Below are 12,788 nucleotides of genomic sequence, written 5' to 3'. Positions count from 1 at the left end.
CTCTTTGCCCCAGAGCTCCTCTTTTCCCCAGAGCTCCTCTTTGTCCCAGAGCTCCTCTTTTCCCCAGAGCTCCTCTTTTCCCCAGAGCTCCTCTTTTCCCAAGAGCTCCTCTTTTCCCAAGAGCTCCTCTTTTCCCAAGAGCTCCTCTTTGCCAGAGCTCCTCTTTGCCCCAGAGCTCCTCTTTGCCCCAGAGCTCCTCTTTGTCCCAGAGCTCCTCTTTGCCCAAGAGCTCCTCTTTGCCCAAGAGCTCCTCTTTGCCCAAGAGCTCCTCTTTGCCCAAGAGCTCCTCTTTGCCCAAGAGCTCCTCTTTGCCCAAGAGCTCCTCTTTGCCCCAGCTCCTACAGCCCAAGGATTCTGCTCTGAACAAGCGTCTCATTTTAAGGGGAAATAATTTTAGGCTAATGGTGAGCCTATTGATTTTAGCACTGGTGGGAGTGGAGAGTGTTTATGCTGTGATAAAAAAAAGCACAGTGCGGCCATGCCAAAAACATCAAGCCTCATTTAACTGGAGCAGCAGAGTACATTGAGGAGTTCTCAATGAGCTGAGCTGCCCGTCAGAATAGTGCTGTGTCAGTGCTCTCTGCTCCCTCCTACCTCATTGTCCACTCACCCCTGGGAGCTCTGATTAGAAAGCAGCTGATGAAATCATCTCCGCTCTGAGTCCTAGGGAGGAGAAACACCTCCTGTACACACAGGGTCCCAATAATCCAGGTTACAATGTTTACAGGAAGTATACACCCGGTGTAACTTTAAAGTGATTGCAGTTCATTGATTCAGACTGTACACTTGTATAACTAGTACAGCAGGTTCTGTACAGGCTATACAGCAAAGTGCTGCTAAAGCAATTGCTCTATTGAGGCAGTGTGGTATCTGTGTCGCAGGCACTGACAGTCTAAATCATTGTATTGTCTGTAGCACACTGAGTCAATGTGGTGCTCTTATGCTCCCAAATGATGCTCTGTGCCTGTCAGTCAGTGAATGATACTATTGTGAGTCAGTGCGATTCCCTTTGGACAAGATGACAATGTGTTTGGTGCTCTCTGTGGGTTTTATAGGTGGAGGAGTTCCGTGTGCGGGATGCTGAGAAGGGTCTAAAGATCGCCCAGGTGCTGGAGGGCTTCATCAGCAGGAAGGTGGTGAAGCAGACGGTGATGACGGTGGTGTACGGGGTGACGCGCTACGGAGGACGCCTCCAGATAGAGAAGAGGCTCAAGGAGATTGATGACTTCCCCAAGGTAAGGCCTACGAGTAGCTTCCAGGACCCCGGGGGGGACAATAAAGATTGGTTCCATTTATCCATCCTCGGGTGTGGGCTAAGCTATACCATTATACTAGTGTGTACCGATACCACGATAGTATCACGGTACCAAAACGTCATGATACTTATGATACCAGCATTTTAGAATACCGTAGTACCATTTCATATGATACTACCACATTTTCGTCCCCTACTGATCTAAAGAACCTGCTGGCGCCTGTTATAAAATGTTTATATATTCAGTTGATTTGAAGCAACAGCCACCAGTCTCTGGTATGCGCCGGTCCAATAATATCCACTTCACTTTCATGTTGCAACTGTAATCAGCCAGCAGTATCCCCTTCCAGCCATCACTCACATGCCTCTCTCTGTCCAAGCTTCCTGCACATCTGTTCCTCCATCAGTTTTGTAAATATCATTTATGGGATGCAGACCCTGATGAGTCTTCTGGTGTTACATTGGAGCAGAGCGTACAAAGTTGGCATCATTTCATTGACTGTTACCAAGAGCACAGGCTAGTCTTAGTATGGTTCACTGTCATGCGCAGCCTCTGAGTGCCAGAGAGGGGAAATGGACAGGCATGCCTGCAGCTTTACAGCAAATAAATGGCTCGTCTCTCGCCTAAACGGTTACAAAGAATATGAGCCATAATAACGGAGATAACTTTTATAACTAGACAAGTCAGTTAAGAACAAATTCTTATTTACACTTGATGGCCTACCGGGGAACAGTGTGTTAACTGCCTTGTTCAGGGGCAAAACGACAGATCTTTACCTTGTCTGCTCGGGGATTCGATCCACCAACCTTTCGGTTACTGTTCCTATGCTCAAACCACTAGGTTACCTTCCCGCCCCTTCTACACCATTTGACCACTTCAAATCCCCAAAGAGAGCTGTTGTTGGTTTTATGATGTCACTATGAACTTTCTAGATGTATACTTAACAGTATTATATAACAATCTCCTATATCATATGACTGTGTTACGAGAAATGGCATACACAGCGATACATTCCCATGTCTGATGTCATTCACTGTATATCCGTCAATGATAGCCATTGATTTTTATTGATCTTTAGGTATCTCACACAAGCACGTAGGCTTGTTATAATACAGTAGCAAGGGTGCAACTTTCGGGGGGGACATGCCCCCCCCAACATACAGAAATTCCATTTCTGTCCCCCCCTAGAGTTTCTTTTCTCATAGCCAGAGAGATGTTAACACTTGTAATTAGTTCAACAGGGAATCTGGGAACAGTGTAATGGGAAATTATTACTACAGTGAAACGAATGGCTGGGGAAACCGTCTGATCACACTGAGATTTATACACCACTGTAATGTGACGATCGTACTTCTCATAACCTTTTAGTTCAGCGCAGCAATATCACCATGAATTTAATACCCCTATTCTCAGTCAAATTCTATGCCAAAATCATTGATATCTATACAAATGGTAATTGTCTCATCATAATCTACTGTATTATGGTAATTGAAAACAGTATGGAGAAAGCCCCCCCCAGTTGATACAATCATACAGTTGAGTATGTAAATGTGGTGGTTGGGATGTCATTAGTTACAATGGTGTCAGGGGTAATGAGAGTGCTGATGGCAGTTCCGTGGCCTCGCAGCCTGTCTAAGGGACCCTGCTGTGGTAGGGTACAGTTAAACCTCTGTGCTCCCCCAACAGCAGAACTGGGAAGGAGTTGGGATAGACAGGCAGCAGCTGGGAGCTTGTGGCACCACACACACTAATATCCATTTTTTGTTTCTGCTTATAATTTCAAACATTTTGGTAGGCTATGTGTTAGTCAACTTGTCTATAATTAGATGGGGCTTCTCTTTTGTCATTATGTTGCCCTAGAAGACTAAATAAACCTTTGCTCAACAGGATAATGTAATAGATCGATATTATTAATTATTCAATTTAGTTGAAATTGGTAAAGTTTTCTCTGTCATCTTTCGCGGAGCAAAATAATTTAATAATGCAACAAAAAAACGGGAAAGATTTTCTGTGCAAAATGTCCAAATGACATCCGTTTAACCGGTGGTAAGGAAAGCTGTGAAAACGACCCAACGATTTCAGTTCGGCTTAGATGCATATTTTATGTGGTTAAAATACTATCCGATTTTATGACGCTGTTATGATAAAGACAGCACCTCCGCAGATGGTATATAACTGAGCATTGCATTCTCTCAAGATGCAGAAATAAAGATATCATATTTCTCCAGTCCAGTCCAAATTTTGCCGACATTTGGTGTATCATTTTACTCAAAGAAATGCTTAATTCTGCAGGAGTTATTATTGAGGCCACTGCCTTATTCGCACAGAACTAGTATTACTAGAGAACGTTCTTTCTCTTTTTTTCTATCATTTTACAGATATAACGGAAGGCTGGAGTTTTTTTCTAGGCATGAAGATATTTCAACAAGTCCAGGCGATAACACTGATATCTCGAGCTTGGTTACCAAGTTTCTAAACCTTACCAAACCATATTTGATATTGTGTCGCCATTATATTTTAAATGAGCAAGTGTGATGATAATCATTAGGATATTTTAGCGATCTGCAGTAGAAGATATCCTAATTGTCCCCCAGCCTTCAGATGTGAGCTAAACAGTTAACTTGGTATGCGTTTTTAGGTTATAGACGAGGAAGTGAAATTGTTGTATGCTGCGTTGCGATCTATTAACAGCAAGGGTTGCATTAAATAGACACAATATTTTTTAATGATGCATTTGGCAATGTTCAATTAATTCGCACAAAAGAATTCACTGAAAGTTGATACATGTAGGCCCTTCATACAGTGCCTTGCGAAAGTATTCAGCCCCCTTGAACTTTGCAACCTTTTGCCACATTTCAGGCTTCAAACATAAAGATATAAAACTGTATTTTTTTGTGAAGAATCAACAACAAGTGGGACACAATCATGAAGTGGAATGACATTTATTGGATATTTCAAACTTTTTTAACAAATCAAAAACTGAAAAATTGGGCGTGCAAAATTATTCAGCTCCTTTACTTTCAGTGCAGCAAACTCTCTCCAGAAGTTCAGTGAGGATCTCTGAATGATCCAATGTTGACCTAAATGACTAATGATGATAAATACAATCCACCTGTGTGTAATCAAGTCTCCGTATAAATGCACCTGCACTGTGAAAGTCTCAGAGGTCCGTTAAAAGCGCAGAGAGCATCATGAAGCACAAGGAACACACCAGGCAGGTCCGAGATACTGTTGTGAAGAAGTTTAAAGCCGGATTTGGATACAAAAAGATTTCCCAAGCTTTAAACATCCCAAGGAGCACTGTGCAAGCGATAATATTGAAATGGAAGGAGTATCAGACCACTGCAGATCTACCAAGACCTGGCCGTCCCTCTAAACTTTCAGCTCATACAAGGAGAAGACTGATCAGAGATGCAGCCAAGAGGCCCATGATCACTCTGGATGAACTGCAGAGATCTACAGCTGAGGTGGGAGACTCTGTCCATAGGACAACAATCAGTCGTATATTGCAGAAATCTGGCCTTTATGGAAGAGTGGCAAGAAGAAAGCCATTTCTTAAAGATATCCATAAAAAGTGTTGTTTTAAGTTTGCCACAAGCCACCTGGGAGACACACCAAACATGTGGAAGAAGGTGCTCTGGTCAGATGAAACCAAAATTGAACTTTTTGGCAACAATGCAAAACGTTATGTTTGGCGTAAAAGCAACACAGCACATCACCCTGAACACACCATCCCCACTGTCAAACATGGTGGTGGCAGCATCATGGTTTGGGCCTGCTTTTCTTCAGCAGGGACAGGGAAGATTGTTAAAATTGATGGGAAGATGGATCGAGCCAAATACAGGACCATTCTGGAAGAAAACCTAATGGAGTCTGCAAAAGACCTGAGACTGGGACGGAGATTTGTCTTCCAACAAGACAATGATCCAAAACATAAAGCAAAATCTACAATGGAATGGTTCAAAAATAAACGTATCCAGGTGTTAGAATGGCCAAGTCAAAGTCCAGACCTGAATCCAATCGAGAATCTGTGGAAAGAACTGAAAACTGCTGTTCACAAATGCTCTCCATCCAACCTCACTGAGCTCGAGCTGTTTTGCAAGGAGGAATGGGAAAACATTTCAGTCTCTCGATGTACAAAACTGATAGAGAGATACCCCAAGCGACATACAGCTGTAATCGCAGTAAAAGGTGGCGCTACAAAGTATTAACTTAAGGGGGCTGAATAATTTTGCACGCCCAATTTTTCAGTTTTTGATTTGTTCAAAAAGTTTGAAATATCCAATAAATGTCGTTCCACTTCATGATTGTGTCCCACTTGTTGTTGATTCTTCACAAAAAAAATACAGTTTTATATCTTTATGTTTGAAGCCTGAAATGTGGCAAAAGGTCGCAAAGTTCAAGGGGGCCGAATACTTTCGCAAGGCACTGTATATAGGCTATGCACAGCACTTCGTTCAATTTATCGAATCAGTTATTATTTTTTTGCTCAAACCGCGAGCAATACCTGGCAAACTCAGACATTTATCTCAAAACACAGGGCTGTCGATTCGCACGGGACCGATATTATCAGAGGACTTTGGAGTTTGCCAAAAAACAATAGATTATTCTGGTTAGTCAATGTCCAGATAAGCCCTGAAGTTAAAGTGTATGCAATAATACTAGAGAGCCTAAAATAATTAAATAAATCCTCAATGTAGCCTATATAAATTGCGCAATAATAAAACATTTATGGATTATCGTTTCTCTTTATTCAACCCTCCTGCCACCCACCCGCCCTTCAGCCACACAACATTTAATGACCCTTAACCCATCAGCGTCTATCAACTAGGGCTGAGCAGTTTTACGATATACCGGTATTGATGCACAGACCTTCTTGCGTTTTTACATTACCTTCTATAACTGTATTTTAATGTTTGGTTTGTTGAATATGATATGCCGTGTGTAACACCCATTTTTATAGTTTACTCTGCTACTTGAGTCATCTCTCTCTCTCCATGCTACTTTCCACACACAGACCTAGCCGCCCCCTGTCACTCAAGGGGCGCATTTGTTGTTCCTCGACCACCAAGACACTTGCGTTCAGGCTGCATGGTCAATGCAGCACATGTAACAATGTTGATGACAATGATACTGTTTTCACTTTGTGTCTTAATATGAACCCACAAACGTTCTATAATTACACTATTACTCTGTGTTTCTTACATCTGCAAACGGCTAGTTTCTTTTCTGAGCAAGTTGGGCCTAAATCGTGTTAAACCGCTAATGCTAATAGAGCAAACATAATTACCTATACAGCCTGATAATACCGGTGATGGTGTAGACCTAAATCAGCATGTTGTTTGTGCAACAGTATCTTCTAAATCAAAAAGGAATATGTGAAGAAAGAATATGTTAGCTACATGAAGTAGCTAAGAGAAAACATTCAATGTAGCCAAAGATTATAGGGTCCACTAGGAAAAACGGATCAACACTTTGGTTCCTACCCTGTCACAATCACTCCTCCCTGGCATTTTCATTCATTGTCATGTCAAACAACACTGTATTCAAAGTGCCCACTATTATATTCTAACTATAGAATTAGAATAATCATTCTATTTCCATGATTCCAACAGTTCATCCAAGGGTTTTGCTCTAAATCGCAACATTTTGTTAAAAATAAAGCCTTGATTGTTTGCCCATATCTTGCAGCCCTACGTGGCAGTGTGGACATGATCTCAAATGAGTGCAGGAAATACAGAAATATATGAAAATACAGAAAATGATTTTTGGTAGAATTGAACAGTATAAAACAATCAGAAGGGAGACAGACTCATTTTAATCACTTAGAATGTATGTGTTGCCACCCTAGGGTCACACGCTACTCCGAAAGCAAATGTAGAACTTTTATTATTAAAATAAATTTAATATTATAATTCAATTATTTTTTTGGCCATATCGCCCAGCCCTAATACATGTATCAACCCATGAATTGTATGGAACAGACCATCATTTATCTTGTGGAGTTCATCAGGGTTCTGTACTTGGTCCTTTTACTCTTTTTGAATATGTGCAAATAAATGTGTATATAGATGTGCTCAATTTGGGTATATGTATTGTCCTGCCATTGAGATGTGTGTGTTGTGATTGCAGGAGTATGTATGGGATGCCTCTCACTACCTGGTCCACCAGGTGTTCAGCAGTCTGAAGGAGATGTTCACCGGCACTAGAGAGATCCAGGTACATGACACACATTACTAATATATCCATTTACCTGCTGTGAGTGCGTGAACTTATTATTAACGACTAATTTACTTTACTATTAGCGCAATAGCCGTGCTCGTCCATCATTTTCATTCCCTTTATAGTTCACATACATTTAGGACGACATTCACCAGCACCTGGTACGGTCTCATAAATTAAAACCATAGGAGTGAGAATGATCAGGGTATCTTAAGGACACACCACCCACCCTTTCTATTAGCTAACCAGGGTGTGAGGGCAGACATGAAATATCCCCCCTTCGCCTCGCCCCTGCTCCTGGTTCATCTCTAAATGGGTCGGGTCCTGCTGGGTCTGCACAGCAGTGGCTCATGGAGAGATGGAAGGGCGTTCTTCATTTGTCGAAAGAGAGTCGGACCGAAATGCAGAGTGGTTGTTAGTCATGTTCTTTAATGAATGAATCGCGATACATGAAATAACTTATACAAATACAAAACAACAAACGAAACGTGAAAACCTAATTACAGCCTATCTGGTGAACACTACACAGAGACAGGAACAATCACCCACGAAATACACAGTGAAACCCCGGCTACCTAAATATGGTTCCCAATCAGATACAACGAGAATCACCTGACTCTGATTGAGAACCGCCTCAGGCAGCCAACCTAAGCTACACCCCTACTCAGCCGCAATCCCAATGCCTACAAAACCCCAATACGAAACACAACATATAAACCCATGTCACACCCTGGCCTGACCAAATATATAACGAAACACAAAACACTATGACCAAGGTGTGACAAGAGAGCAGCAGTGGTTAAGTACATGATCAATCCCTCTCTCCTCTTCCTCTCCTCTCTGCCTGGGTAAGGGAGGAGAAATAGGAGCGAGGGAGGGAGAAAGAGTGCCACAAGGAACACAGACAGTCTGATGAATGGGCAGTGGATGATGACCTCTGGGACGCTAATATGGCTTCCATTCCTAGACAGTGAATCTGTGTGAGAGAGAGAGAGTGAACAGACTCAGCAACAGCAACAGCCAGCCCAGCACTGTAATGTGTCTAGTGTAGTGTTCTACTGTCTGCAAGCAACAACTGTCCACCTGTTTATACAAAAATGCTCCATCTGTTGGCACTGGATATAACTAATCACGGAAGAAGCTGCATCTAAGTTTAAACTGATCATACTTTCAAGCTGCTGAGTGAATGTAATATGTCTATTTTCTAAAAGCAATTTCACAAACAACCTAATTTGAGCAGAACATAGTCCATATGTACTCACCAGTCAACAGTAGATGACGAAAGTGATTTGAATCCCCAAGCTCTGATGTGTATCTACAGTAGCTGGCAGCAGAGCAGTTGCATGCTGTGACCTGTGAGTGGTGTTTTAAGTGTCCTACTTAAATTTCACTGAGTGACCACCTCGCCTCCAATTAGCTAACCCGTGGGGGTGCCCTCTGTTTCAGGACTGGCTGACGGAGAGCGCCAGGCTCATCTCTAAGTCGGGCAGCACGGTAGAGTGGGTGACACCCCTGGGCCTTCCCATCATCCAGCCCTACCACCGCAGCCGGACACAGATGGTAAGAGTAAATGTCACTTACTCTAGATACTTAAGATATTGCTTAGTTGGAGTTCAGAGAAGCATAAACAAAATAAGTATATATTGAGCATCTTACACCCAAGCGGTGATCCTTCCTTTGTGTCCTACTACACTTGTGTTTACAGTAAAGGCACCCTGTGCTGCTGCACTGTTATACAAGCTCATACATGTCAACTTTGCCCTTTTCAAAGAAAATATGTGCATATTTATACAATATACAGTACCAGTCAAAGTTTGGACACACCTACTCATTGTGTCAAGTTGGCTGGATGTCCTTTGGGTGGTGGACCATTCTTGATACACACGGGAAACTGTTGAGCGTAAAAAACCCAGCAGCGCTGCGGTTCTTGACACAAACCGGTGCGCATGGTAGCTACTACCATACCCCGTTAAAACACACTTAAATTGTTGTCTTGCCCATTCACCCTCTGAATACACAATTCATGTCTCAATTGTCTAAAGGCTTAAAAATCCTTCTTTAACTCCTCCCCTTCATCTACACTGATCGAAGTGAATTTATCAAGTGACATCAATAAGGGATCATAGATTTCAACTGGTGTGTCGTAGAAAGAGCATGTGACTTAGAAAGAGCATGTGTTCTTAATATTTTGTGCACTCAGTCTATGTGTTCTGTAGACTAACCAATCTGGCTGTGTTCACCATTAATGCCAGTCACAAGTTATCTGGAGAGGTCATGAAAATAACAAGCAGACTAGGGTCCCTCATAAGGTCCCCTTTCCCCCCTAATTGAGACCAGTGTCTCTCTGTGAGCTTGTTGTTTGGTTATAGTGGTGTGTCGTGAGCTGGTAGAAGGGCCTAAAAGCAGTAGCCAATTACAGGGCTCTCTTCACCTCACCTGACCTCTGGTGACCTCACTGACAGACTGGGGCCTCTGAAAGGTCTCGTGCTGCCTCGTGGTCTTGTGAAACAATAAGCCAGCTGCAGCAGTGGCTTTGCATGCTCCCTCTCTTCCTCCTCCACCCCCTTTCCTTCCCCCTCTTTCTCTTCTATCTATTCTCCCCTTCTCTCTCTCTCATCTGCCTCTCTGCCTGCCAGGCAGTATTAAGAGCCAGAGCCTGAGCTCAGAGGTGGTTATGTTGTGTGGAAGTTTAGGCAGAGCTGCTTCTTCTCACTTCTGCTGAAAGCATCTGGCTGCACATCTGTCTCACTGGCACCGAGGTCTCTGTAGCATTTATTGTCACTGAGGTGGCCAATATACGTCCTGTGATCAACACTGGCACTGGCTCCACCAACCCAAGCCTCTGGAGAAGGGTGTGGCATTAGAGCACCTGAAATTGAGAGTTGCTTAATATTGGCTATGTATGCATGAATGTCTTTGTTATTTTGCCACATGTTTTACATTTCAAATGTCATTCAAATCCAAGGAAATGTGTAACCGCCATTTTGTCTTTGTGCCTGACACTGCCTTGTGGTTGAACAGGAGGGTGTGGCAGGGCTCCCCTGTTCTGAACACATGAACCAGGTAATGGGCAGAGGGCACACTGACTCTACTTTGGCACAGCTCTGCTTATCATCACTGCAATGCAGAGAGGGCTGTGACTTCTCTACCCTTTCTTGTCCTCTACTCTCTCCTCTCGTCCTCCAGAATACAGTGCACCACCACCACCAGGCCCCTGTCTGTCCTTCAGGCCTGTGCTGTCAGTCAGTCAGACAGCAGTGATGTCAGATGGCACCCTAATAGTCTGAGTTAATCTGACGGTTAGTATTCTGCTGCCCACTGAGACAGAGGTGCTGCTAAATCAAAATCAAATCAAATTTATTTATAATGCCCTTCTTACATCAGCTGATATCTCAAAGTGCTGTACAGAAACCCAGCCTAAAACCCCAAACAGAAAGCAATGCAGGTGTAGAAGCACGGTGGCTAGGAAAAGCTCCCTAGAAAGGACAAAACCTAGGAAGAAACCTAGAGAGGAACCAGGCTATGAGGTGTGGCCAGTCCTCTTCTGGCTGTGCCGGGTGGAGATTATAACAGAACATGGTTGAGATGTTCAAATATGACCAGCATGGTCAAATAATAATAATCACAGTCGTTTTTGAGGGTGCAGCAAGTCAGCACCTCAGGAGTAAATGTCAGTTGGCAGGAGGCCTGTAAACAGTAGCTATAAAAAGTGATTGAGTAGGCTGCATAGATTTCATGACTAGAAGCTCAAAAGACAAAAGCATCATTTTATTTTTTTGTAAATTGAAATTTGCTATCGTAAATGTTAGCAACACCTCCGCCTTTGCGGGATGCACGGGGATATGGTCACTGGTGTAACCAGGAGGTTCGGCCTCATTTAACACAGTAAATTCATCAGGCTTAAGCCATGTTTCAGTCAGGCCAATCACATCAAAATTATGATTCAGGGATTAGTTCATTGACTATAACTGCCTTTGAAGTGAGGGATCTAACATTAAGTAGCCCTATTTTGAGATGTGAGGTATCACGATGTCTTTCAATAATGCCAGGAATGGAGGAGGTCTTTATCCTAATGAGATTGCTAAGGCGAACACCGCCATGTTTAGTTTTGCCCAACCAAGGTCGAGGCACAGACACGCTACTGCAGTTTCTGTGACCCTCCCTCCCCAATCTTCACTGAGAGAGTTACTCTAATAACATTGCCCCAATTTTGGACTTAATTTTCCAGTGTTAAATGCAGGGAGTTAGTATGAATTTAGGAGGGTTCACAGAGAGGGTGTGTGGGGGTTGAGGTTGTTTGATCTCAGCTCCAAGGTGGAGCCTTTGCAGGCCTATTTGCGGTATATAGCAATGTTTTGATTTGATTAATATTCTCCCTATTAGTCTGCTACCTGGCATTTCCTCAGGAAGCCTGGGCTCGGGAGCTGGATATCATCATTCCACTGTGTGATTTCAGGTCATTACATTTTATTGGACTTTTACGGCATTTCTTGATGAAGGTCTTCATAAATCAGGGGGCTGTGTCAATTCTTCTCCTCTTGAATTCTTCTCCACTTAATCATTTTTAATCACACACCCAACCGTGCTGCCATGCCATCTCACATGTTACCCGGTGCTGGAGAAAACACACAACACAATCTCAATGGATGAAGAATCACCTGACTACTACACTACACACTGAACTGCTCTGCCCTACCAAGCAAAAGAGCAGGAATTGCTTCAACGTTTTTTTTTATTGTCCAGCAAAATACATTGTAGGCAGATTATTGGAGATCTGTTGTTTTACTGCAAGGTTATTTCATATTTACCCTGACCTCTGACATGACCTTTGACTGTAGCTTGGTACACCCACTGGAATACGTTTCCATGACAATTTATTTTTTTAACACAAACTTGTGTTATTATATTTATTCGGATGTGGCTGTCAATGTCATATAATTTGATACTTCTATCAGCAAAGAACAATAGATAATACCAAGGTCAACAAACCGTAGACACTGCAGCCCAAAGCTCAGTGAAACCAAGGTAAAAAGCTGACTTGAGTGATGGCAGTTACAGTGAAACCAAGGAAAACAGCAGTAACTTTTTTCAGTTACCGTAAGCATGACCCCCCCCAATAACACAACACATTGGAGGCAGGATATTTGTATATCCGCATGTATTTAATGTATAAAAAGGGTCAACATTTGTTTCACCAAATGTGCAGTTATTGCTCTTTTGAATCACTAGTCTGCACTATACACTGAACCGCTGCACTCTCATTGTAACTAAAGACCAAGATATATTTTGTATAATTCTACTAGAAAAAAC

The 12,788-nt window shown here is 42.7% G+C and overlaps 1 protein-coding gene across 3 annotated transcripts in view; it reads left to right on the top strand.

Annotated features, from left to right (window-relative positions):
* LOC118389446 (DNA-directed RNA polymerase, mitochondrial-like) overlaps positions 1-12,788 on the top strand; it is a 98,932-nt gene that overhangs the window by 47,983 nt on the left and 38,161 nt on the right. For 2 of the 3 annotated variants that reach the window (XR_008147336.1, XM_035779356.2), the window contains exons 13-15: positions 1,056-1,235; positions 7,389-7,475; positions 8,925-9,038. Coding sequence is in view for 2 of the 3 variants with exons in the window: in XM_035779356.2 (XP_035635249.1) it covers positions 1,056-1,235; positions 7,389-7,475; positions 8,925-9,038 (381 nt within the window). In the remaining variant the exon portion in view is untranslated. Of the gene's footprint in view, positions 1-1,055; positions 1,236-7,388; positions 7,476-8,924; positions 9,039-10,664; positions 10,755-12,788 lie in introns of those variants that run through there. The other variant, XM_052529575.1, reaches the window with a different exon arrangement.

Source organism: Oncorhynchus keta, chromosome 1 (assembly GCF_023373465.1).
Source record: "Oncorhynchus keta strain PuntledgeMale-10-30-2019 chromosome 1, Oket_V2, whole genome shotgun sequence".
Taxonomy (NCBI): Eukaryota; Metazoa; Chordata; class Actinopteri; order Salmoniformes; family Salmonidae; genus Oncorhynchus; species Oncorhynchus keta.
This window is presented reverse-complemented; position numbering and strand designations above follow the sequence as displayed.